The sequence below is a fragment of the Lissotriton vulgaris genome, chromosome 1_1 (genome assembly GCF_964263255.1).
Source record: "Lissotriton vulgaris chromosome 1_1, aLisVul1.2, whole genome shotgun sequence".
Taxonomy (NCBI): Eukaryota; Metazoa; Chordata; class Amphibia; order Caudata; family Salamandridae; genus Lissotriton; species Lissotriton vulgaris.
This window is the reverse complement of record NC_141685.1, coordinates 1,955,563,433-1,955,590,572: the sequence shown is the minus strand read 5'-3', so window position 1 is coordinate 1,955,590,572 and position 27,140 is coordinate 1,955,563,433. Positions and strand designations below refer to the sequence as shown.

At 44.2% G+C, this 27,140-nt stretch overlaps 1 protein-coding gene across 4 annotated transcripts in view; it reads left to right on the top strand.

Annotated features, from left to right (window-relative positions):
* The window catches only part of FRMD4A (FERM domain containing 4A), an 814,406-nt gene that overhangs the window by 246,345 nt on the left and 540,921 nt on the right, over positions 1-27,140 (top strand). For 3 of the 4 annotated variants that reach the window (XM_086919676.1, XM_086919675.1, XM_086919679.1), the window contains exon 1: positions 11,543-12,062. The exons of the other annotated variant lie outside the window; for it this stretch is intronic. In XM_086919676.1, coding sequence (XP_086775802.1) covers positions 11,970-12,062 — 93 coding nt within the window. In that variant the 5' untranslated portion in view covers positions 11,543-11,969. Of the gene's footprint in view, positions 1-11,542; positions 12,063-27,140 lie in introns of those variants that run through there. 4 annotated transcript variants of the gene reach the window in all.

Here is a 27,140-nt window from a genome sequence, read left to right as displayed (position 1 = left end):
GCCATGTCCCGCGTTAATAGTTTTAAAATCCTATAATCACTGCTTTGAAATTCTGTGCTTTGTAAACCTGATGAGAGTGAAAATACCTGCCATGTGTGTGCAGAGAGGTCCTCTAAATTTGCGCGTGTGCTGTATCTGTTTCAAAATCACGAAGAAAGGTTTACAAATGTATTTTTGAACTACTTTCACCTTGTTCATTAAAACAAAACAGGGAAAGTTATTGCCATGAGAACCAGATTAAAACCACTCGCAAAAGAGGGCTTTAAGAGTCGAAACCTTGAAAAAACAAGGCACTTCCCGCCATAATTAGGGGAAGAGGTGGGTGGTAACCACAGAGGACTAGAAGCCCGCAGCCATGATTACAACCAGACGGCTGCACCGAAGGAAGAAGCCTTCCCAAGCCATCGACCTCTTGAAGGTCACTTCCGGTTGCCTTCTCGGGGGCACGCTCTTGGAGAGGGTGGGGCCCGACAAGCCCTGTGCTTTACATCATGTTTCCTAGGACGGCAAGAAAAAGAAAGTGCAGAAATAGAAATCTTCCAGTAGGGCTAGCAACAGGAAGACATAATCCTCTTCAATAATGCATAAGCCGTGCGCTGTAATCTTATAGTCGCTAGCCTGGCCTGCCCTTCCGCGAGGCTTAGTGTTATGCTGCTCCGCTCTGTCTTGGATGAGGAAGTGTCTCCCTCACAATAACAGTCAGGTGTCAGCTTGCCTCTCTTTACATCTAGATATGTTGTGTTAAGTACACTCGCATAACACAATGACCATTTGTATGGTTCCAAAGTGTGTGCAGAAAGTGGCCCCCCTTTTTAGCTCTGCCATTCTCGCTGACCCACATCCAAGTAGTCCATTGATACTGCATTTGGTGGTGTTTTGTATTGTTGAGAGGTGAATATTATTGGGTATTGGCTGATAAGGTTGCGGTTGACCACTGTATCGTTTAGCGAGAGAATATAGAACAGTAGTGGCCGATTAGATTCTGTGAAAGGTTTGTTGTGTGTTTTATGCATGTATGCACGTACCAAAGACGTAAGAGTTTGTTTTGTTATGCTAACATGTATGGCTGCCCTTTGCTCAGCTTCAATATGGTTAATAAACTTTAAGGCATATTTGTTTATCATCATTTGCAACTGGTCCATGCTATGCATCACTTGAAACTTCTCAGTAAATTACCTAGAGAAGTGTCTTGTTGAATTACAGTTTGTGTTTTTTTTTGCCTGTATCAACTTGCGTTGTTGGTACCTGATTGAGGGATGGGCAGCAAGAGACAAACTGGAAGGGGACAGTTAAGTCATCACTGGCCAGCACGCGTGGGCTTATCACAAGGAATAGGAAGGAGATGCTACGTGGGCGTGTTGTGGGAGTAAATTAAGAAAAATAGGCTCAGTCTGTGTACTATTGTGAGTTCTTTGCTACTGTTACTTTTTCAGTCAACAGCTACAGTGATTGTCATTCAGTGTGTGGCGCGGTCATGTTTTTCAATATATATTCTTTTCAAAGTACGCTGATGTTCTTTGGTAGAGCAGATGAAGATCTACTCTTCACCCTATCTGATAACTGTGAGACTCTTTTTAGCAAGTCATGCACTTTCATCGGTCCCCAGCGGAAGCATTGAGCTTGTCCGCCTTTTAGGGTTTATAGCGTATGCAAAATAACATAAAAAAGCAGCCCATAGCCGGTGATGATCATACTTACTACTGAACAGTGGTAAGTATTCGGGGCAGCTGGTCCCCACCGGCTGGATATTGCTTATACAGGCCAACATAACAGATTCAGGCAGGATACGCCCTATAAAGCCAAAAAGGACTTTACTTTAGGTTCTTCCCATTTAAAATTGGCTCCACTTCAATGGAAGTCAATGGGGAAAATAAATTCCTTGATCTACTTTTTCAAAATCACCCTGTGTCCTGCTTCCAAATGTTGGTGTGTATTCTCGATGTCGGCGTGATTGGTGAACAATGGTTGCGTCTTTGCCAGAATGGGACAACTTAGTGATGATCACTTCCTGTTTGAGTGCTTCATATATTTAGTAGAAGTATGTCTGCAAGAAAGAGAAAAGGGGCGCCTGTTATATTTTGAAATATACTTCTCCGCCAGAAGTATTAACCAAGCCTTTTGTCAAACTGAGCATCATAATGCGGCTGCTGACGAAGCAATTTTGGTAATACAGTTAATATGCTCATCAGTGCTTCACTTAAGAGATGACAATGAATCATGAGTCACTGGAGCAGCACTGAATAGAAATTACATTATTAATTACGTCACCCCGGGCTTTAAGAAGAGTGGACCAGTAGCAAGTGGCAATGGGATCTTAAACCTCTTCTTTTCTTCCTTATGCGCCCTCTGGTTTGATTGCTCATGCCCCGCCTCACCAATTTGAGGCAACCTTCCTGTTGCATAAGGCGTTGCATAAATAATTTAAATAATACCCGTAAAACATAGGTTTTTGGCTGTGACGTTGAAGGCGTTGGCTTGTGTGAGCTAATGTGAGGGCAAAAGTCACTCACAGGCAGCTAGAAACAAAAGTGCAACGCCAACGAACATTGCCGACCGACGGCCAATATAAGATGTTCTTATGCATCATTGTTCAGTATGCTCTAGAGATAACTGAATGCATATATGCCTGCTTCCTACTTTACTCTTAGTGTAGTGATTGCAACACAAGTACTATTAGAAGCATTTGCTATCACAATCTAATATATATCACGCTTGTATGCAGTAAACCATAAAGTGCACCACACCAACCTGTGCAAACACAACAACACTGTCATCCAAGAAGCAGCACACTGTTCAAGCAACCACACTACACAGGCACAAATTAACCCAACACATTACGCTGGCTGTCCTGCCCTCTACATCAAAGTTAAACCCCACTAAACAGGTAAGTCATTAAAACACGATTATCAAGCAAGCCAGCTACAAACACACACACATACATGTAATAGCTTGTTAAACATATAGTGCACTGAATACCACTAATAGCTTCTGAATGCCTAACACCTACACTCACTTCATCCAACTCCAGTGAGCATGTATTTTCATGCAGTGCAGAAATCTATACTGTGGATTTCCACACTGCACACCCCAGGCCCACAGAGCGAGAACACACCATACTAGTAGGGAACATGTATGTACAAATATCAGTAACGAAACAAATGTAATACAGACCATCCATGGGGAGAGTACAGTTTGTGGTGTGCTACATGGCATAGCACATTATAATCTAATAGTGTGTGTCATAACATTTCTTAGCATAGTGTAGCAAAGCATAAGACTAATAAGCCTCATGAACCACATCAGTAAATAAGCCGCACCGTGTTTGTGGTTCTAAGCGTAGTTTGTTAAATATTCCTGTTAACTGGGAGCAGTGAAACTGAGGCAGACCATTAGCAGAAACCACACTTTTCACCACATTTTCCCCGTATGTCATTAGTGACCACTTGCATCTTTAAAGTTTAAAGCATGCTTCCTCTGATAATAATGTTTAGTGCTGAAGCCACCACATTTCCCATCTGTGGGATTCCGAATGGTACTGTTTACATGCACACTATTGCTATGAATATTGGATTTGATTCTCTGTTTTAAAAATGGCTGAAATGAAGTAATCTGTGTGGTGCGAGTGTAATAATGCACAATCCCATTGGTACCAGTGTACCGGCAGTACCAGTCCTTCAGCATGGCTCACATAACCCCGGCACATATTAAGTTTTTTTTGTTTGCTGCAGTTACCACTACATGACTGCTTGCATCCCTTGTACAACTGTGTCTTTAGTTGTGATTAGTTTTAGCAACAAGGTGTCAGAGTTAGTTATCATCAGTAACATTGCAAAGTTATTTTGTACATTTTACACTGCTTGTAGAAATGTGTTATTATTCACTTTCAATTTGTCACTTCTTGTGCTGTCACTGGGTGATCTACCATACTGTGATAGCCTTGTGTCAAAGGTGGTGGGCATTTGCTTTTTGTGATATCAGTAGTACGGGAGGGCGATTTCAAAGGCCTTGTGGGGTCACATCTGGTAAGTCTAAGACGTTGGTGAAATAACCCCGCAGTAAAAAATGTGCGGTGAAGGAAGACATCAATACTTCTCTGTAACAGAACCACACATAACCAGAATAGAGTATCTGTAGCGGGAGATTGTTCACTGTAATGCGCAGAATTCTCCATTTAATTAACACTTTGTCAAACGGAAATCTGTGGTGCAATATTGAATTATCTCATCAAACACAAGTGCAAAGATCGCCAAGACTTGGTCATTCTGGCCGGTTGCAGTCTCTGTAGTCTATTAAACATGATATCTATAGAGTCTTCTTCTATAAACGCTTCCGTTCCATCGATCTGTTCATCCAACATTTACTTCTCTTATTCATAAGACACTTGAATGATGGCTAAAAGTGGAAAACATTGTTTCCAGCTAGGTGGCCGTTCAGCATATGGCTTCGGCTGGCTTCATCGGTCCACTCCGAGCCTAGGAGTATGTCCACAGCGGCACAGTCTGCCTAGATTCGGCAGGCACTCAGGATTGAGGCTACACCATTACTCTGAAGCCGGAGACGATGATTATTTTCCAGAAGTCAAGTTCTGATACCCTAAAACTGCCAAAAAGTACAAGAGTGATCGCTGAATAAAGGTCCTTCCCCAGGCTTCTTCAGATACGGCATACATAGCAAGACTGGTAGAAACTTCCATATTGGGGGGGTATCAGCCTATATTGTGTGGGATGGTGAACGCTGTAGGTTGTGGACCTGACCTGGTCAATAAAGGACTAGGGCAAGCAAGGATCAACTGCAAAGCCAGGCTTTATGGGAAAAATGCTATCAGGTTTTGAATTCCTGTGGAGATAGCTTGCACAGGTAGGGTAATTCAGTGGGTTGAGCACATGCTGCAGACCTACATATTACTTCTTATTTTGAATCCCAGTAAGACTGATTGGACTAAGGTTTTCATCCATCTGAGATGGTTGCTACAAGATATGTGAAAATGAGAACTATTGTGAATAAGAAGTAAACCTCAAGCAGCCACTATGGTTTCTTGGACAGTACCTCAATTTAAACAGAGTGCCTGCCTTGCTCCTATAAATGATTCACTTGCATTGCCAACCACTTGAAGTGCCATATCTGACTGACCCAAGCAGAAACAAACTCAAAGCACTCGCACATCGGTAGAATCGGCACTCGACATCCCCACCTAGGTGGTGTAAGAACATCTAACTAGTCCTTAACCCAGAATATTCTAACACTGGTGTTTAGACCAATAAGTAAATAGCTCTTGGAATATTTGTATGGATAGATTGTTTGCTGGCTGCTCCAATCCAGGTTGGGAGGACATTTTAGGCACTGAATGAGGTGCTGCACAAAAGTCATGGCAAATGTATCAATATTTCATAAGTTCTAAATTTCAAAAGTCAGTGAAAGCCTTTCAAACTTCACAATAGACTGCTCTGGCTTGCATAGCCACTAGACACAGGATGAGGCAAGCCAAGTATTTTGCATCTAACTAATATGGAATGCGCTCAAAGTGTCCGTTGTATAAAAAATAAATCTTGGCTGGTCAGCAACTTATTTGGGATGAATATGTTTCTTTACCTCACATACTATCACCCCGCATGCTGTCACAACGCGGTCTTAAAAACGACTGCGTTGTGACAACACATACCATTACTCCACAAGTCGTTACAACGACTTGCGGAGGCGGGGCGCTGGATGTTGGAATAGTAAAATGTACTATTTCAACTCCAGTCTGTGCGGACTGTAGAGAAGGTGTTGGATTTTAAATCCAACACCTTCTACCCCCCCCCCCGCAAATCGTTGTAACGACTTGCGGAGCAATGATATGCATTGTCACAATGCGTTGTTGTAACAACTGCGTTGTGACCGCGTGCGGGGTCACGGATGCGGGGTGAAGGTGGTTTACCATTTGGGATCTATCATGTACCTTTAAGACATAGTCTTGAGTTTTGAGTTCTGAAAGAAAAATCTGCACAGTGCTGCTCATGGAAAAATATATTTCCTTTAACATTGTCATGGTGTGTAGACAGATTTCTCCAGTTTTAACAGTACAGTTTAAGAATCCACACATACTTCACTATAAGCCCTAGTAGGATACAAAGGACTGTTGCATATTTCCCTCCACTTACTTACTCATGTTTTTCTTTTTACGTTTTTGATGTCTTTGTAATTCAAGCAACTGAAAATACAAAAGTTAGTCCTAGAATGCCGCTTTTGGTGGCCTATCGCAAATGTAATTTTTTTTGTTTTAGTGACATTGATATTTTAGGCCATTTTAAATTATGTAGCGGAAAAAATCTGCGATTTGTTTTAAAGAAAAGATGTAACCTTTGATTTAATCTTCATAACGAAGCTTTGTAAGTAATTTCTTTCAAGATGTTTATGTCTTTTCCTGTCTGTATTTTTTCTTAGGGTGCCAGCACACATATGGTACTAATTCTGAACAGAACGTGATTGTTTCATAGTCGGAGGTTCCCACATCAAGCTAATGCTTTCCTGAAACTATTCTTGGTGTGTGGGTCTGCTCCACTGATAAAGTGTTTTTTTAATGACCCATAAGCTGTGTTGCCTTACACGAGTTTTGATTTTTAGTGCAAGGGTGAATGCTCAAAAGTAACACGTGATGCAAAACCTTAAGAACGGAGGGACCTTGTGGAAAGAAGATTTACTTTCTTCTCCGTGAAAATGTCCGAATTAGGTTCTTGAGTATAAAAAATATATAAAACAAATACTGGAAAACTATGTATGTTTTCTTCATGAGTTGTAAATGTGCGATCTTTGGTCTCCCTCTCCTCCAGAAATATGTGTTCGTGAATGCTGTATGAGTCTCCATGAGGTTGGATTGATTTGTTGGAGTATGAATGAATTAATATTTCTTTTACATATGGATTTCTCACTCAGGGGTCTTTTTTTAATGATGTATTGCATTTAACTATGAATTTTGTGTAACAATTTTGTTTATATGTATATTTATGGAAAAATTGTTTGATAAAAAAGGACAAAAAAAGTAAAGACATTTTTAATACAAACATCATAATGACAAAACAGAAATCTAATAAACGATGACAAAACCAATCTTATTTTTTGCCATTTTATTGATGTTATGATATTCGTGTTTAGCCCATACGGAATTCAGTTCTACATTGATGAAAGAAATATAGGTCACGGGGAAGTTCTCTATATTATGTTGTAAAAAGCCTGTGCATTATTTGTAAAGCACAAACTTAGCCCAAAAAAAAGCAAAACGTGTATAGGGTTACGTTGAGCATACAGTCAACAGGTGATTGGAGAGGCAGATGGCTTCTGGGAGCCGAAAAGGACTGTGATATAGAATTCTTTAAAACTGAGCTTCTTCAACTCTCTCCTGAAGTAGAGCAGGGTTGGGTAGTCTTTGTCGATAGAGAGATGTTGCTCCAGATATTTCGGTACATAGATAGGAAAGGTCGTTGCCTTGTGTTTTTTTCTTTTCCTTTTTATACCCTTTTTTTCTCCTGACTGATATTGTCCTGGTTGTGCCAAGAGCCACCAGAGATGGTGAACTTGTCAGCCCAGACAGGCAGCAGTGCTGGCCGTGATGGCTTTGTAAATGACACACCTGGTTTTGAAGATGGTGTAGACCGGCAAGTCGAGCCACTGTAGCTCTATCAGGATGAGGGTGATGTGACCATGTCGCTTTAGACCCCGGGTGAGAGATAAGTGCTGCAGCCTGTAGGATGCCCTTAAGGGATAGATTGTACTCTTATTGAAAGTACTTTTGTTTGTTGCAGTGTAGATGTTATGAAGTGTATGTTCATGTATTGTGTAGGTACGGGATATTGTGTTGTCAGTGTGGGACCTCCTAAGGAATAAGGACAAATACAATCATTTACTTTTAGGTAAACTGGATTCAGCAGGCCCGTTGACTTTCATTTCGATGCAGCAAAATAAAAGGATTCACTGAGGCCAGAATACCATAGGGGGATAAATGTAAACTCAAGCAAACCCCCTTTGAACCTAAAGTTGCCTTACTCACTTCTTGCCATCTCCTTCCCTTAACATCCATCCTTGACCACCTACTTTCTATGTCAATTACATCTCACCCCCCTCCAACCACCATCGCTTTATCGTATTTTTTCCACTAACCCGGCATCCCCTGTTGCTTAAATATCTTGACCAGCTCCTTTGCCTGAACTACACCTGTCAAGATAGTCTGTCCTTTTGCCTTGCCACAGTAGCCCTCTCGCTCCCGCCACACAGATCTCCCCTTTTATCCTTCACCTGCCAAATCATTTCTCTCTTTTGCCCACCTTACTGTTCTGCACACCCATTTGAGAGTGTAACAGAGGTGAAACTCCAAATGCAGTGTGTCCGAGGGTTTAGTAGTTTTGATTCACCAATAATGCAATGTCTAAACTATCCCACCAAATCCATTCAGGACCAAATTGCTTAGTATTGCCCTTCTGTAGCTTTCAGGCTCTTCATGTGGTCATGTTTACGTAATCTGAAATCATTTATATTTACCCCTGGGAAGTTCATCACGTTAAATGGGTCAAATCCCATGAAAATTTCCCAACAGATTATGCACTGAAAAACCGCACTTGTAGTTATAGGGCAAGTTCTGTAATTGCACTAGTAATAACCTCTGCTTACCATCTTTGCTATGGTAGTTCCCTCTGTATAACTGGAAATTATGGCTGTTCACCTTTGAAAATCCATCCAAATCTAGTTGGTCCTATTATTAATGTTTCAAAATCACTTTCACTCATTTTAGTTCTCGCCTACTAGACAGCATATGCATTGTCTGTTTCCAGATATATTGTGAACTTACCAAGAGCATTTAGGGACTTGGAGCCCACCCATTGCTTACCATTGGCTGCCTCTCCTGCACTTTCATTTGCCTTCTTCTTTATTTGTGTCCCAGCCTGTCAATCTGATGCGTGTCCCTCTCATGGACCACAGCCTCTTTACCCTCTGTTTTAATTCACTGGCTTCTGTGCTTTCACTGCTTGCTTTTCAAGTATTACTTTTTTCTTTTGGGTGAAGCACTCCTTGGAAGTGCATGTTTTTTCCAGCCGTCTCCCTTGTGTACTTCTCTCCCTCTGCACTTCATGTTGATCTGTTACCTAGGTGTTTCTTCATGCACCCCTTCATTGTTTTCTCTCCCTTGTGCTTCTCCCCTGCCCATTCATTGTTGCTCTCTTTCGTTTATTGGCTCCCCCCACGCTCTACTTTTCTCTCTCTCTCTCTCTCTCATTTTGTTTTTTTCCTCCACCTGTGCCATCCATGTTGCTTCTGCTCCCCACCCGGGTCTTGTGTTGCTTCCCCCCAACCTCCACCTACAGTGTTGCTTCTGCCCCATTTGTTGCATCCTCCCCGGTGTTTCTTCCGTCCCCTCTAATCCCTTGTTGTCTCCACTCCCAATCGATTTAAAAAAAAAAAAAAAATTACATATTTTTTTTCTGTTTAGTTACCCATTCAATGGGGATCGGTAACAACAAAGAAAACATTTCCTCATAATTTTTTAGGCACGTGAATGTGTGATTTGCGTCTACAGAATAACGCAGCTGGCTGAGTCAAAGGCTGTTTAGAAAATTCTTTAGCCGTGCTTCACAGCATCCAGATGTTGTACAGCATGTCTAAAATCCATTGGCAAAGCCAAGAGTTCAAAAGCAAGACCTGTTGGCTTTACTAGTGCTTGTTTGGTATATGAAAGTTTGAAGTTGCCAGGTGTTTCGAGTACATTAAACAAGTGCTGCCTTTGCACATAAAGGGATGAGAACAATTGCAGAGAATGAACTTCGTCATGAAAAAGTAGGAAGGTGGGGATTGTAGAATGGGATTTGGAAGAATGTGGATGACGAGGAATTAGGAGAAGTTAAGGGGAGGTTTAAGTAATTAGATTGACAGCACGGGCGCTACATTGAGGAAATAAACTAGATGGTTTCTCGGCTCTTCCTAGTGGCGTAAAAAGCATAAAAGTGCATCTCGGTGTCCCAGGTACTATTGGACTTCAGTTGCATTATTAAAGTAATCCCTTTCAACACTTGACACAGTAACAATACACATTGAATTCAGTGTCGTGTCAAAGCTACAGCTTTTAAAAAGAATAGGTCTTTATATATAGGAGATGAAGGGCAGTTAAAAATTTCAGCAAAACAAACTTGAAGGTTTTTCTCTTTTCTGGACCAAGAGAAGACCCCCGAATGAATTCATAGCACTTCGCTGGTAAGCCCAATCGGCTGGAACTCTGCCAAAAATTGTCATAAAATCCAATTATGTTTTAAATATCCATGAACCACCACCCACAAATAACTATGGACACCAATAATTACAACATGATGGTAAATTATTGTTTTCCGGTACCAAATAAATGCTCCAAGGTAAATGCTCTAGTGTCCTGTTAATGGGGCTCCTGGATTCCAGTGGTCTGTTACAAAGGTAGAACAGATCAATGTTCAGCCCTGCCTGTCCCGAAGAAGGACCACTGTAGGAGTCAGTTAGTAAATATAACTTAAGTGGTTGATGTATTGTGAATTACACCTTGTGATCAAATTGTTCACATGGCATAGATACCTACGTGACTTTCAACACCCAGTGGATGCGTTGTTTGCCCATAGCAACTAGTGATTGGGAACCGTGATATTCCCAGATCTGTTAGAGCTAGAGAGATTGAAAAAGTGGTTCTGAACACATCTACCCACCCCACCCCAGCCCATAAGACACTAACCGGAGTCCGGGTGGATCCATTAGGCAAGACCTCCAGGTTCAAACATCATCTCCTCAGCCAAACTCAGCCAAACAACAGATATAATCTTCACCAGCTTTCTTCACAGATGAAGGCCCGGAGACAGACTCTCTCTTTGGGGGCCTCCAATTGCTAGACAGCGCTTGGCAGAGAATGAAGTGGACCGGTCAGGCAGGGTGGGGTCAACCTCTGGGCAGGGAGGGGGCCTGATCTCCCGAGGGTTGACGGGCAGGCAGAGCACACCCATGAAGTTACCTGTGTCACTTTTACTTGGTTCTAGAACAGAGATGCCCCTCACACGCCACAGGATGACTGAACGCCATGGGAAAAAGATGATCACAGCGCATTGATGACATGTCATCGTATGTAGAGAGAAACTTAAATGGAAGAGGATACATGCCTGGCGTGAAATAAACTCTAAGATCACAGATGTGGCCCTGGGTACCCGTGATGCGCGGTGTCCCCGTCATGTCCAGTGAAATAGTCACCACGGAGGGCTCGCGCCTGTGGAACGCACCCTCTTCCAGAGGTCCCCCAGGGCAGCCATAGGACGCCGAAAATAAACATTTCAGTGAGCTGGGCTTCCTATTTATACCTTTCCGGGCCGCATGTGACGTGCCGCATTGTTTATTGTCACAGCCCGGGGTTTGGCAGAACCCACCCAGGCTTCATTGCTTGTAGGCGTTCTCGAGGCATTTGTTTTACTCCGAGTTCAGGACAGAGCAGAATCCAGCCGTGGGATTTAACATTAATCTCCGCGCCAGATGGTCGCGCGCCAGATATGCTTTATAAGGTGAACATGTGATCGTCTGTACAGCAGGGGAAGGGGGGAGGTGGGTCCCCGTCGCAGGGCCAGCAGTGCAAGGAGTGCGATGGAGCTCCCATTAGACGGGTGACCTGGTTACCGTCTGTGACCGCGCGGAGGGAGGGTGACATTTTGTGAAGCCCTCTCCTCCCAGCGCCTTTAAATCTCCCACCTCTGCGCCCCGCGCGGCAGCAGCCCTGCCGAGCGCCCAGAAGCAGAGGGCAGCTCCAGATATGCAGCTTAAAACATGCGGCACAGGGTGACGTGTCTGCGCTTCTCCCCTCGTCAAGGAAGTCCCATGTTTGCCTCGCGCGGTCTGAAGTGAGGGGCGCGCGCGGATATTTGATCCCGCAGGCTCCGAGGGGCGCTCGCGCTGCTCCGGGGCTCACACACGCGGCTGAAGGCACTCACTCGGGGTGCCCCGCCACCATGGTGCTGCAGACGGCGGTCACCCCCGGCAGGACTCGCAGGCTGCTCTTCAAAATCCCCTACGGGTCGCTGAGGCGGAGGAGCGGAGAGAGGGTGAGTCGCTTTCCTTTGTATCTATCCTTCCGTGCTGGCAGAGATGCGAGCGTGGCAGCTCTGTGGGTTCAGTGCATGCCGCGGAGCAGCAACCAATAGCTGACAGGTTGGCATCGTTCGGGGGTCGAGCGCCTTCCATCATTATGAGAATTAAACAGTAAACATGATCAATTCGGTTGGTTGTAAAAGCAGGGATTACAGCGCGTAAATCTCCCAGGTTTTGGACGAAAATATATCGCCCTTTATGAGGTATGTGACATCCAAGGTGAAGGCTGGAGACGAGGTGTTCCCAATTGCTCTGTGGTTCGCAGAGGTCAGGTGTCCGAGATGGCTGGGAAGGGGCTAGACAGCCCTGGTACCAGGGAGGATGCCCGGTGGCATTGGATGACATCCCGGTGGCCGCACGGATCTTCCCATATGTACTATGCTCATTTAGCGCCTCCTGTAATGTATCGCTGTGCTCCTGTGTCCCGTAGCGGACATTAGCAGCCTCCTCCAGGGGATGATGGGCCTGCAGTAGAGATCTTGTTGCTGCCCCCAGATGCACAACTTATAGTCGGCCATTTCCCTCTCTGTGTATTCATCAGCTATGCCCAAGCCACCCCTACTAATGTAGGCTATGTTGTGTAACGTTATGGTTTATGGTTGGTATCCTGTGACTTATTCTGCGATACAGAGTTTTGTTGTTAATGTAGGTAGGCAACGTTTCATTGTCTTGTTCTCTTTTTGAGTCTCCTTGTAATTTTCTGGGACTTCTTCGTACAAACTTGCAGTGATTTCAATAAATGTTGAACCCCTCGCTTTCGGCTGCGCCTCCTGTGGGTAGAGGTAAACAGCGCTGAGGTGAAGTTGCCCTGTGGAAGCTCAGGCTGTGCTCCTGTCATCTACGGCTGAAGGGTGGTACAGACATCCATTAGCAACAAGAAATACGGCACAACCTCATCTCAGTCTTGAAGGTGGGAGTGACTCAGTAGAAAACCCTTTTAGATACAGATAATTGCCAATTCATGCCTTGGAATATAGCAAAAATATGTGATAGGACTATCTTCAGAGTTCATTTTGGTGTAATGACGTCCGTTGTTGAAAAATGTTTTAGAAGACATGCTGCTTTCCACCCCAATATTTCGTCACATAGGTGAGCACGACTGGCGCAGAGGCACAGAGCATGCATGTCCTGACGTTAGCCCTACCATAATAATAATAACAATAATAAAAACATTTATTAAGCACCTGATTACACTAAAACAGTGCGTCTCCGCACTAGGAAGCATTCCCACCTGAAATCAAACAAAGATCCCCTCATATTAAGGGGCAAGGACAGGGAGGGAGGGCGCTGAGTTAATACTAAACTACTGTACTACTATACTGTTGAAATTTCCACAGTGCTCTGCCGCACTATTATTGGCTCTGAATATGTCCACCATGGCGGAGTGCAGTCACCCGTCTTCAGAAACAAGAGTGAGCTAAGACAGTGGCCGTCCCCAGCATCTATTCTGCGAGCTCCTCTCACAGAGACACTTGTTGTTCATTACTGTGATTTCCCAAAGCACCTCACATCGCCCCTCACTCAACATGGTGCCAGGAATGGCCCTGTCCTGTGCAGTGCTCTTAATGGACACATAGAAGTGCAGGTATTTAGAGTACCTGTTCCCTCCTGAGAAGTGCCGGTACTCACCCTCTGAATGTATTGCAGGGGTGCTTAGAAGTGCAGGTTACTCTTCCTTTCAAAATAAAGAAGTGCAGGTACCCAGTACTGGCAAGCGCCTGACCTTTGAAAGCACAGCTCCTGTCCATATGGATTCACTCTCTTCACCCATGCCAACCAGGGCCTGCCATATTTATTTACTGTAGAATCCTCTCTCCATGGCAACCGTTATTTCCCATCAACCCACCTATGTTAATAATATGTGCTACGTTTTCTTAGTTTGATGGCCTCTTTCCACCACAATCCCATTTCCTGACTCATCCTCCCTAAAGATTTCCCAGCCACAGTGCTTAATTTGTGCCTGTGGTTGCCAGTGTGCGGCACCAGCACTTATGTTGGGGCCGACTCTAATTTTTCTGCATCAGACATTTACTGCAAGAAAAAGAGGGATAAACACACACACTGTAAAGAGGGAGAAGAGAAAGACGGAAAAGCGTCACAAAGTGAGAAAGCAGGAAACTTCAAGAGGGATCTGAAGGGACAGGGAGTGCTTGTAAATGGATTACAGAGGCCTGAGGGGGCTTTAAGTTTATGCAGCCCTAGTATTCTGAGCTCGCACATCAGCTGCGTGTTTCAGAAGAGAACTTTGAGCACCATCACTTTTTTATTTGCAAAGTAAACACTGCCCAGCATTCTGCATAGAGGGAGGAATGTGTAATTGGCTGTGTGGGGATTCTAATTAGTGGGCGGGATTCCGACGGACGGCCCCCGGCCTTCATGGACACACGCCCACCGTGACTCATGAAGGCCGGGGGCCGTCATGAGCATGCAAGGGGTTAAAGTTTTGAGCACAACGTGCACTGCTCCACACAATCTGGCTACGTATCTATCATGCAACCCCTACTTGGTGCTTCCGGCCTCCAAACAATATAGGTGACTGTTCAATACTCCCGCCCCTCCGACAGGACTCTTTGGGTGTCCGCCTTTGTCAGAGGGGTGACATCCATGGCTAACTATCACAGGTTTCTTTCAGTTCATCAACCTAGTCCTGATTTGTCCCATGCCAAAGCTTAGATGCCACCTGTGTGGTGCCCACTGAGAGGGGAGCTTTCCTCTGGGCTTTTTGGCACCTATTCTACCCACTAATGAACACTGTTGGACACACCTTGAGTCTGCAATGGTTATATCTGCCTCCGTTGTGGCTCACAGTTTGCCAAATTATTTGCCATGGTGGATTAGTATGATATATGTACAATCTGTGAAGGGCCATATGTTAAAGGCAGTGCTACAGGAGCTCAATGATATGCCTCAAACTTGAGGCCTCCGGATTGTAGGGCATAAATGTACCAGCCAGTTGGTCTAGGCATTATCCCAACCACTTTCCTCTCTCTTGAATTGTAAAACGAACGCATTTTCAAAAAAGTAGTAGTTCTTGCAGTCCATGGAGGATTTTCATTTGATGTGCCTCCTAGAGCCAGTACCATAGCCACATCTATCCTTAATAATCATTGCAAAGCCAATGGGTCTTGTCTTTATAATGCAAGTGTAAAGCTATTGGCATTACCAATGCTTGTTTGTTAATTGTTTGAAAAAGTAAAAGAGAAAATCATTTCAAAATACTGGACGAAAAGCAAATACATATGGTAAAGTATCTTGAAACTGAACACTGAATTCAGTATTTTTAAACTTTATAAATGGAATAGTTTATTTTTCAAGGTCACACAAGTAACTCAACAGAATTTAAAAAGCCTATTGAATGTGATTTCTCTTAAAATAACATTTAAGGTTAGCTCCAGGTACTTAAATGAAGGTAACAGATGTCTGAGGAAGTGTCAGAATGTAAAAAAACATATCTTGCCACTTGCCACATGAGTAGGGCTGGAAAAAATGCTCCCGCAATTTGGTGCCCTGCTGCAGTCTGGGGAGCAGATTTAAGGGTAACAAAGATCTACTCACAACAGACAACATAATTCCCAGAGCCATGCTGAAATGCCCATTGCATACGTCCCTCAGGTCTGCGAACCTATGCCAATGGAAAAGGCATGTTCAGGGCCGGAATGGGAACCGAAACCGGCCCTGGCAAAGTGCTCAGCCGCCCCCCACCCTGCCCCCCTGGGGGTTGGGGGTGCGCCGAGCTCTTTGACAGGGCCAGTTTTCGGCCGATTTTGTTACAGGGCCGATTTTGCAGCTACGAAGCAAAAACAGACCTGTAACAAAATCGGCCCCCAGGGGCCCAAAACCGGCCCCCACCTGTGCGGCGCACCGGGGGATTTCCCAGTGCCCGCTACGGCCAGTCCATGTTATGTCAATACCGTTGACATAACATAACCTCTCATGTTCCCATGCTGGGGGCTTGTTGGCTTCAATAGCTCAGTAAGTGACAAGCCATTTTATGTTGATCTCCTTTAATGAGTTCGAGGTCACTTAGTTCTTTCAGTTTTTGTAGTTGTATTTATGTAGCACGATACAGTGGTAATGGACACAAACATTAATTTTTCACAGGAAATGGCTCCTCGGCCGCACCTTGCAATGTGAATTTCCTTCATGTGTGGCGTGAGTCAGTGCGAAGAACTCCCACAATTGTTCAAAGTGGTCATTACTTCACAGGAATGTGATAGAAGTCACTTGAGAGGCATGTGCGTATCTAACTTTCTTTAAGGACTGACTACCTTGTTCAAGAATGCTTGGGAGGAGCTACGGATGATTTTGGTTTCACTTAAACATTTTCACCACCGTGGCCTGGCTGTGGGAAGTTATTGAACCACAGGATATTTCCACGTTGGCACTAGTGAACCAGTGCATCGTACCGCTCCTAACCAGTGGCGTAAGATTGACTGGAGCTAGTTAAAAGGTCTGTTGGGGTCATTCATCTGGGCACAATCCATGGGTGAACCTATTCACTGAGAAAGCCTCACCTGCCTGGAATGTTTTCCACAAGAGTGAATTTATGATTGGAGGAAGGCGGCATAACGATGGGTGAAGGGTAGCTCTTGTGCACACTCACCAATTTAGAACATGTTGTGCATTAGTGGAATTGTTTCAAATAATTCCAAGTATGAAAGCATAAAGAAAACTGCTCCTGTAAAAGTTATCCATTTACATTATTGAAGGCAAGAAGATTGAGAGCGCAGGATGGATGTTTGCTTCAATAGTAAGGTGCACTCTAAATGTGGCCACAGTTTTAGAAATTCACAATGAGATCTTACCGAGACTTGAAGCTGCACTTGAACGTTTTCTCAAAGATGTGAACTTCACATACAAGACACTCAACAGACCTCTGAATGCAATACTGATCGTCAACGTCCCCCGCCGCAGCTATATCACCCCCACCTGAGAGACCTACACTGGCTCCCCGTCGACAAGAGGATCACCTTCAAGCCCCTCACCCACGCACACAAAGCACTCCACAACGCCGGGCCAGCCTACCTGAACAGCAGACTCAGCTTCTACACCCCCACCCGCCATCTCCGCTCCGCCAGCCTCGCCCTCGCTGCTGTCCCCACATCTAACGAACGACCTCTGGTGGCAGATCCTTCTCTTACCTCGCCGCCACGACCTGGAACACCCTCCCCACCCACATACGGCAGACCCAAGACCTACTCGCCTTCAGAAGACTCCTCAAGACCTGGCTCTTCGAGCAGTAGCAGCACCCCTCCCCTCCCCTTAGCGCCTTGAGACCCTCACGGGTAAGTAGCGCGCTCTACAAGTACTCTGATTGATTGATTGAGTGATTGATTGATATGTCTTTCCGGTATCTTAATATTACAATTTGTCATGTAAATCTCCCTCATCGATTCAGTTTTATTCATAAAATGAAACCCATGTTGTGCACCATCAAGAAAGCAACATAGACATGGGCATGCACAGTATATAAAAACTCTTCCAGCAGAATAGATAGGACTATTGGTGGGATCTGTAAGTCTTTGAGGACCTCAGTGGTACCTACGTCACCTGCAGCGACTGTCACAGATCCATATGTAGAAGCTGAGCTCTTGCACCCCCGCTGAGGCAGTAATGACAGATGCTTCGCTGAGGAGAATTTGTAGAAATGTAAGCAAAGACGAGATGATCTGTTGTCTTTGTCCCATTATTTCGGAAAGACTGTGGATAAGACCTGTGCTTTCATCACCTCTCATGTATTCATCACTCGCTTTCCATGTATGGGCACTGCCCGCGCAGCGTGGACCAGGCCACTTCTTTCCCTAGATGAAAGGCTTATAAAGCGTGATGGGAGCTGACAAACGAGATCAGTCACTATTAATTTGTTTGCAGTACTGTGAGGGAGAAAAAAAGTGAAATTGATTTTGCAATATACTGTTTTGGAGGGCGAAACTGTTGCATTTGAAATTTAACATGCTTTTGCAAGTATATATATATATATATATATATATATATATATATATATATCTATATATAGAAATATATAGATATATATGTAGATATATCACTTAGTACCCATTTTATATAATACTGCATAAAATAAGCAATGTTAAAAATCTAAATTTACATTTTTTATTATTTCTTTCTTCATCACTTTTTCCTTTACTCGTTCATTTCTTCTTTCTTTGTTTCATCTTTCCTTCCTTTGTTTAATATTTCCCTCCTGCGTCCTCCTTTCGAGTCACACCTGATGAAATCTAACACAACTGTATTGAAATTCATTGTGTTCGATAAATAGCTCTTATTTATTTGTTTGTTTCAAATGGGGAATAGCAAGCAGATATACGTTCTTATATAGGTTCTTCGTGCATCCAAATCTACATGTACTGGCAATTATTAGGCATTTTTCCTCGTATAAGTCTCGTCAAGTTTGACCTGACGAAAATTACTGGGGAAAACCTGCAGGACTGCTATGTCTGCAGCCAAAACTCATAATTCCGGTTTGTGGTAACTGGTGCATACCAGAGTTATCCTGGCCACTCTTAATAAGGGCTATAGTCTTGTTCTCCTTGTTTAAATCATTTATTTTTTAAATATTTTTCACTAATTTCTATATTCCATAAGCACCCTATTGAATCCCTAATTGTTTTCAATTACCCCTTTGTTCATCTCAGAAAATGTTCTTCTGCATGATTTTGAAAACTCCGCTATGGTACTATTATTTAAGTTGCATTTAAATGTTTTAATTAATGAGACTTGTCTTTAAAGGCTTTCTTGGAAAATCCAATTATTGCACAATATAACTTATGTTATGTGATCTCTTTCCTTTTCTGATATATTTGTTGACCGAGAGAGGGAAGCTCCTCTGGGATGAACATAGTACTGTTGTCAATAATTAAGGGTGTCCTCTGTAGGACCCTTGGCGGACAGGTTAACACGACGAGGACAGTCTAGGCTGCTCCTCATAGACCTGATACTGTGTTCAGCAAGGCCAAATATATTGCATGCTGCTGGGTATTTCTGCCAGCCATAGGGCAGAATTGACCAGATCCGTGCCCTCTAGTCTTCTACTACCGCATGCCTCCAGAGACTAGGAAGAGGCATGCCCCATCGCTTGTGTGGTGTCAAAGTTCATGCCGATGAACTCAGGACCTCCAGAATCTGCACTCACTGATCTTCTGGGAGATGCTCCTGACCATTGCTCAGCAGCTCGCGGTTACCAAAGATGGTAAAATCCTGTGGTCCAGATCTCAGCCCTAGCAGCTTGCATGTTCCACAGCAGACCCTAACCACATGGAAGTTGGCTCCTTCCTGGGTACAGGTGCCCATAAGCACTGGTCTACAGAGACGAATGGGAAATCCCTCCCTGCCAGCACGCAGTCCAAGTGCCTGCTTATACATCATGGATTTAACCCAGATCTCTTGACTGGGAGAGGATGTCTGAATCATTCCGCATTCCGTCCATCATTTGTTGCAGTTACACATGCTTATACATCACAGGGCACTAGCTGCACTATATGCTATATCTTATTTTGTGCATCTTTTTGCAAAGGACCCAGAGATTTCCTATGGATGTAATGTATCCAAAATGATTGTGAAAATTGTTCCCAAGTGTAATAACTGCTTTTCTATGATTAAAAGAAACTAAATGACCCTTGCTCTGCTGCCAATCCATACATCATCTTTATTACAAAATGAAAGGTATTTTTGAAACCTACGCACGCTTTTTTAAATCATATTGATATATAACATTAATATGGGTGAACAAAAATGTGTGTGCAATGCTGCTTGGCTGCCTAGATCTCGGCAGTTAAAGGCATGACAAGTGGATGAGCATTTTCAGGAGATCGCGTTAACGCGGCCTCTATGCAGACAGCACGCGCCGTTGCCTGGACTACGCTGCGCCCAGTGACGTAGAAACCTTACAGTTTGTGACACTTCCAGCAAGAGAGCGAATGGAAGAAGACCTTTGCATGAACACATCTTCTCTTGTCCAAACCTTGGAAGTGAGTGCTGCAATGATATGGGAGATCTGTTCAAACATTAATCCTAATTATCATGGGCTCTGTACGAAATCAACATAAAATATTCATTAAAAATGGAATCGTGTTTAATAACCCATTATACCTGTAGACGGAGATGAGTAACTGCTGTATGGAGCGGTGCCTTTCCGGCACGTCTAACTCCATCCAGGTCTACCTTGTGCAACCGAGGAAAAGTAATCATCGCTTTCAGTGACCCGAGGGTAGGCTAGAAAAGCTTCCCAAACCACAACAGTCTGTAAATCATTTCATTTAGTAATGGGACTTTAATTCCATTTCAGCTGTTTTGAGCTGCAGTTTGAATCGTTCGTTTATGTTTTCCTAGTTCCTCTGTGCCTCTGCCGAGTTGATTCTCTTCAGAGGAAAAGCAAGTAATCTTTTATAGATATATGCCATTCAATTTACATTCATTTGTAAATTAATCTACCACTTAAAAGCAATAAATATTTAGTATTGTTAACTCTTGAATGGATATTGGGGCTTGATGTCACTGTCACCTCCCTGAAAACGTATTTAAAGGCTATGAAATAACAACACTTTATCTTACAATGTTCGAAGGCAGTTACCAAGAAAATTCGCTGTTTCTTTGCTTTGATGCCCAGTCCCGGTGTGGTCGCAATCAGATCAAAATGTGGAGAAGTGTGGCTCAATGGTTAGAGCGGCAGACCCAGATGCAGAGTTTTGGCCCAGGACCAGGGTTCAATTCCTTCCTCGGCGGGTCTTGGGCTCAATTTCCGTGGACCTGATAATTCTCGCCTCGGTGCCTATTCTAATCATGGGTCCCACTCTGCAACTCTGGGCAATAGCTTGCTTAATCTCCACAACGGCCCCAACAACGCTAGGATGCCTGGCTTTACCTTGGGGGTGCCCAGGAGTGGGCACTTCACAGGGAAAAGCCAGGAAGGGTTCCACAGCGGTATGCGTACAAGCACCTGAGATACCCCTTCGGGGGTCGATTTGGTGCGCTATACAAACACTACTACATTTACATTTACAAAATCTGACTACAGCACTAAAAGACATTTAACACAGCTCTGGGTGGCGGTGGGCCCTTGGTACCGTGACACTCATGAAAAACCTGGCCCAACGAGGAGGGTCCCAACACAGGTTATACCCTCCACTATGGGTAGGGACTTGAGCAAGCCCGAGGACTTAGGGATCATTACTGCCGCTCTGTGAGGCTTCTCCCATGTAGACTTCCATACATGCCAACAGAGCCGACATAGGCGGGAGAATCTCAATTTCTGAAGCCAGAAATGGCTAGATTTTACCAGTCTCCCGCCTGAAATTGTCACAGATCCAGTTGAAGTCATTGGGGAAAACGCATTCTCCCAATTTTTTGTTAACCAAAATCTCCCACTTTTCTGGACTAAAACGTTGGCATGTATAGAGATTAAAACAGTCAATGGTATTAGAAAAGTGCATACATTCATCCCTCAGGGCCCAGACAGTAGCAACACACAATGATGGTCAAAGCTGGTTTAAATAATGCAGTTAGGGCTCACCTTTGATAGTACCTACCCAGAGGAAGGAATTTATTGAGGTCATGTACAGGAAAAAAAATACTCTATACTCTATACCCAAATATGGAAAATCCACGTCGGAATGCATATTGTTGGTGGACTATGGTGAATATTCTTCTAAAGCTGACATACTTTTCTCTGCCAACAGCATATGTATTCCCATTGTTATTTTTTCTGTATATCTGAGTTTATGTTTTTTGTTGTTGTTATACATGACCTTAATGGGGACTCTCACCCTTCCATCTCACTCCCTGTGTGTATGTGACAAACTTCCTAGAGATCAGTCTTAATCAGCCTGGTGCAGGAGCCAGATAACACTGACATAACCATCTATTATACCATGCTATAAGGTATGTTGGGGCATATTATCAAGGGGGTTTATCTCCGCTTTTTTGGCTTTAAAAGCCAAGAAAGTGGAGATAAAATTATCTCCCTATTACCTAGCTGTCGCTAACACCAGTTAGCGACAGCTAGTAGGAGATAGCGACCATCTTGGGCCCCACTTTGCATGTCAGTGATATTTATCACTAAACACATGCAAAGTGGGCGTGCCAAGATGTTTATCGACTGGAAACAGTCGCTAACATCGCTATCTCCTATTACCAACTTTTGGAGATATTCGCGCTAAGCCCGAATATCTCCAAAAGCTAACGCCTGCCCTGAGCAGTTCTTAGCCATGTTATCCAATGGGAGCTGGATAACATGGCTAAGAGCATTAGCTCGGTAATGCATGAATATCACTGACTTTTCAGCGATATTCATGCATTGCGGCCGATTTTTATCGCATTTGCTATAAACCTTGGTAATACCAAGGTTTATCTGCGATAAAAATCGCCACAGGTCTGCGGTAAATTTTTGTCTCTAACCAAGCAATAATTATCGCTATTGCTTGGTAATATGCCCCGTTGTTTCAAAGCGATAGCGATAGCTTCTCAGACACAGTAGGTGTGTGCAGGTTGTCACACATGTCTCCAAAGGATGTAGGGTTTTTCATGCTGTCGATAGGCTATTTTGTTAGTTTAAGGTCAGTTTTGCGCAGATCTCTTTGAAATCCTTGAGCAAGGAGGTTTCAACTTGCTTTTCAGGGCCCGAGGCATGAGCAAAAAAACAGTATTCTAGCAAAAAGGCCATGTCTACACATTTGGGAGCATATATTTATATAAAGGAAAGTACAGGTGAATAAACATCCAACTTAACATCAAGGCCTGCAGAAGATGCTACATTCTCTGCAGTGAGAGCCCCACCTCACCAGCTGAAATTCTAATAATGCAGACATCCTATGAGAGAAACCTGCAAAAATACTCATCGCACATCACTAGTGCCAGAGTCTGTGCTGCTGGTGACCTGCATCTCTTTCATGGAATGAGTTGTATATAGAATTATAGATGGGTTACGTTGAATTTCGGGGATGTTTATCACTGAGGGGTCTGAGTGATGTCAGACCAAGAGCAAAGCTCGAGTTTTCTATGATGTCACTCAGCACCCTGAGGTGAAAAACATCCCCGTAATTCACTATTGCCCATTATATTATGTATGTCCCCCAAAATACTGTCCCTGCCTTTAATACTGCATGGTTGAGGATAATGGGAGAGCTATACATAGCATTCACTCTGCTCCCCGACACAAATGTGAAAAATAAATATCTTACTTGCTATCCATCTCCAAAATCCACTTCCGTCCCTGCCTTCCTTCCACCTCCTGCAGCTGCGGTTTCTGCTTTCAGTCAAAGCAGACAAGCAGAGCTGCACTGGCAGGCTCTTAGAGATCTCTTAGACTGGCCATGAAGCCTGTTATTACATCACAACAGTTGATAACTAGTTTTATCAACTGTTGTGATGTCACAGCAAGGAGTTATGACTTTCAGAAACTGAAATAAATGAGAGAGGTTCTCTACGAGAGTCAATCATAACAATAAATGATAACAATGAGCTTGTGCTCGTCTTTTCATCCTAATATGGGTTCTCGCGATTCAACAAGTCATACAGACATTCTCAATTCCTTCATGTTCTCCCCACTAGAAAGATAAAAATCCCTTCCATCAGTAGATGCCAGTAGGCCCAGAGATGGTAAGGGTCATGGGTCATGCAGCTGTTGCCAGATTCCTTTTGGGTGTGTATATATATATATATTTCCCAGAGTCACATAGTGCTGAGCTGAGCGGCCACTGGGGATTGAACTGCAAGCCTCATGCTCTGGAGTGAGTCTCTCTGGCCGCTGCGCCACACCTCTTCTAGTGTGGAACTAGCTAACAGTCTTGTATTCGCTGTTAAATATGCACTGTACCCTGTAACTCTGCTTATAAAATGCACTTTTCAATTACTTACAGTAGAGGGCATGGACCATCGCTCAAGGCAGGCATGATCATCATTAGTTGGCCATGTTGTGTTCCTGACTTTAAAAGTGTAACGGTGAATCATCGAAGTGCAAACCAGGGCCATGACGGGTGGAGGTGAGCATCCTACTATAGGTCTTTGCACCAAGCAGACCATCATTAAACATAGCAGGGCTCACGGTGCTCACGATGAGCCTGGCTTGACCTTCTCTTAACAGCTCGGAACAAAACAGTTATGGTTTTGCAGTACAGAACATCACATGTAACCGATGATTCATACATGGCGAATAACAGCAAAACCAGCTCCGAAAGTTCAAAGCCTCAGTGCACTGCTGCCAGCTCAACCACAGACAACCAGCTCTTGGACTCAAATGCACTCTCGAAAACACTAAGGGGCTCATTAGGATGAGGGGCTGACTTTGTCCGCCCGCCATCCTGTCATGTTTAGGGACCGCCCACCATAACGGCGGGGGTCCCGTTGGGGGTATTAGGATGCACCCGCCACAGTGGCGGGCGCATCCTGTATCTTTAGCATTGCGGCCGGCGGTGCTGAAAGCACCGCCCGCTGCAATGCTAAAGATACATGCTGTGCATTACAAAGCACAACGTGACAGGCAACGCGTGGTGCCTAACACGTTGTACTTTGAAATGCTGGGGGGTACCATAGGTACCCCCATGTGCACCCCCCGGAGTCCCTAGGGGCCCGCAACAGGCCCCCGCAGGGTGTCTCCGCATGCCTTTCCGTGACGGCATTGCCGCCACGGAAAGGCATTGGAAAATGCCCATGCTAATATGGCTGGCGGTGTCTTACAGACACCGCCACCACATTAAACCTTTTCCGCCCTGGTCGCAAGCATCCGCGGCGGACGGTCTTTCCGTCCGCCGCGGACCCCCCAGCCATCTTAATATGGCGGGGGGTCATGGCGGAGCGGATGGCGGGCGGATTGCCCTCGCCAGGCCGGCGGTGGCTACAGCCAGCCTGGCGGGGGCAATCCGCCCGCCATCCTAATGAGGGCCTAAGAGTTTCCTCTATTCGCTGACTGCTGTTGGGTGTTACAATAAGGCATTCGAAGCTCAAGAACAGCATTTGGCAAGTCTAGGATATTAAGGTGAATGGACTGGTGTCCCTGGCTTGTGTGCACCATAACACGGATCTTTAAAATAATTAGATAAAGAGGAGCATAGATCCCTGAGTCTGGACTGATGCAGGAAGAGTGAGCATATTCACCTCGACAATTCTTGAAAACGGATCCACACACTCTAACAATGATATGAAAATGCAAAACGGTGGAACTCATTTCATACGAAGGAAGTGCGTTTCCCATGCTCACCGCTGGTGCATTTCCAACACTACACACTACAGCATTTAGAAGACATTTTGGAGTCCTGTCAGCAAATATAGTATGTTTTCTCACATATTAGCAAAGTTTGTTTCCTAATATTCACCAAATTTGTGTTGATTTATCAGAAGCAAAAGACAATATATTGACTTAACCAAAATCATATCTCTGGTGACTGCATGTGTTCTGCGTCAGTACTCATTTGGGAACCCATGCTTATTTTTCGTCATCTGACTTTGACTCAGAGCAAGAGAAAGATTGTTAGAAAATAGAGAAAGAAAGTGCCATTAAATTTAGGAAACTGTGTTAAAGTCAAGGGACAACACATGGATGAAAGAACCTATTGACAGATCTATGCTCATTTCTTTGTACGAATTAAGGGAGCCTTACTGAAATGTGCTGTTAAGTATTGGAATATAAATCCAGTGTAGGGTATTTCCAGCGCTTTTCAAAGTCAGACAAGTTTCTTTGCCTCAGAGCTATACTGAGGCAAAGATGAAGATGCGAGAAACAACTTAATGTTGATTCCCAAGTCAAACTATAACATACAGGCTAACAGTGGCGGCTGGTGGTATTTGAAACTCGTGAGTCGTAAGAGCATCCCAGGAGCCTCTTTTAAAATGGTGGTCGGAGCCTCTTGTACAATCACATTCAACAGTTCTTAAGTTGCTACACTGCTGTCTGGATTTATTTTGTTAACGTTTTGCCTAAAATGGATGGGGGCTTGAAAGCATCTCTCTAGTACGGAAGATTTTACATAAATATTCAATATTTCATGCTCTGAAACAGTGAAGTGATTTCAAATCGGAAAAAAAATCAGCAAGGTTACAGCCATTCCTGATCCCAAATTAGCAATCGCGGCCGGCATTACTGGCGGGTGGGAGGGGGCGTGGAAATGGGGTCGTCGCGCCGCGGAGGGGATGGGGGAGGCGGTATTAGGGGTTTAATGAAAAAAAAAGAAATAAAATAAAAGTAAAACTTACCGTCCCGCTTTTTGTTAATTCCCGAGACTCCCGACTCCCGCCGTCCTGCGTTGAATTCCTGGCTGCAGCGCTCATCATCAGGAAGGCAGCCTCCCTCCCCTCCACCAATCACAACTCTGCAATGGCAGTGTTGTGATTGTGAGGCCGCTGCCTCTATGTATGCTGCAGCATACATAGAGAACAGGGAGAGTAGGCGGTCCTGCTCGAGGGCAGGGGGGAGTGGCTTGCCCACTGTTGTTCATACTGACTGTTTGGGCGGCCTCAGGCTGCCCAAACAGTCAGTATGAACAACAGTGGGCAAGCCACCCCATCTGCCCTCAAGCAGGACCGCCCACCCCCAACCAGGAACTTCTGCTTTCTCACTGTGCGAGAAGGTAGAAACAAATGGTAGTTATTACCGTAATAACTACCATTTGTTTCTGCCTTCTCTCATGGCGAGAAAGTAGGGGGGAGGCTCCCAAACGCCCCTGTAGAGGAGCCGCCACTACAGGCTAAAGTTCCCTGTCGAATATTATAAGGATATTGCAGGACACGGAGGAGTTCTGTGACCATATAGAGAAAGGAGGCCAAAATCTGAGTACCTTTATAGGGTCAGGGAACTATGAGGTGACTTGCAATATCCTTTTAACGTATGTCAGGGGCTAATTTAATCCTTATAAAGTATGGTCACACCATTACCCTCCCTGGAAACCGTTTAAATCCTTGGTGTCTTGCTCTTTCATATGAAAGAGATAGTATGGCTGCAAACTTGGAGAATAAATTGGAAATCTGTAGTGAGGAATTAAACACACCAAAACAGCTAGTAATTTGTTGCTAAAATATATATGAATCAG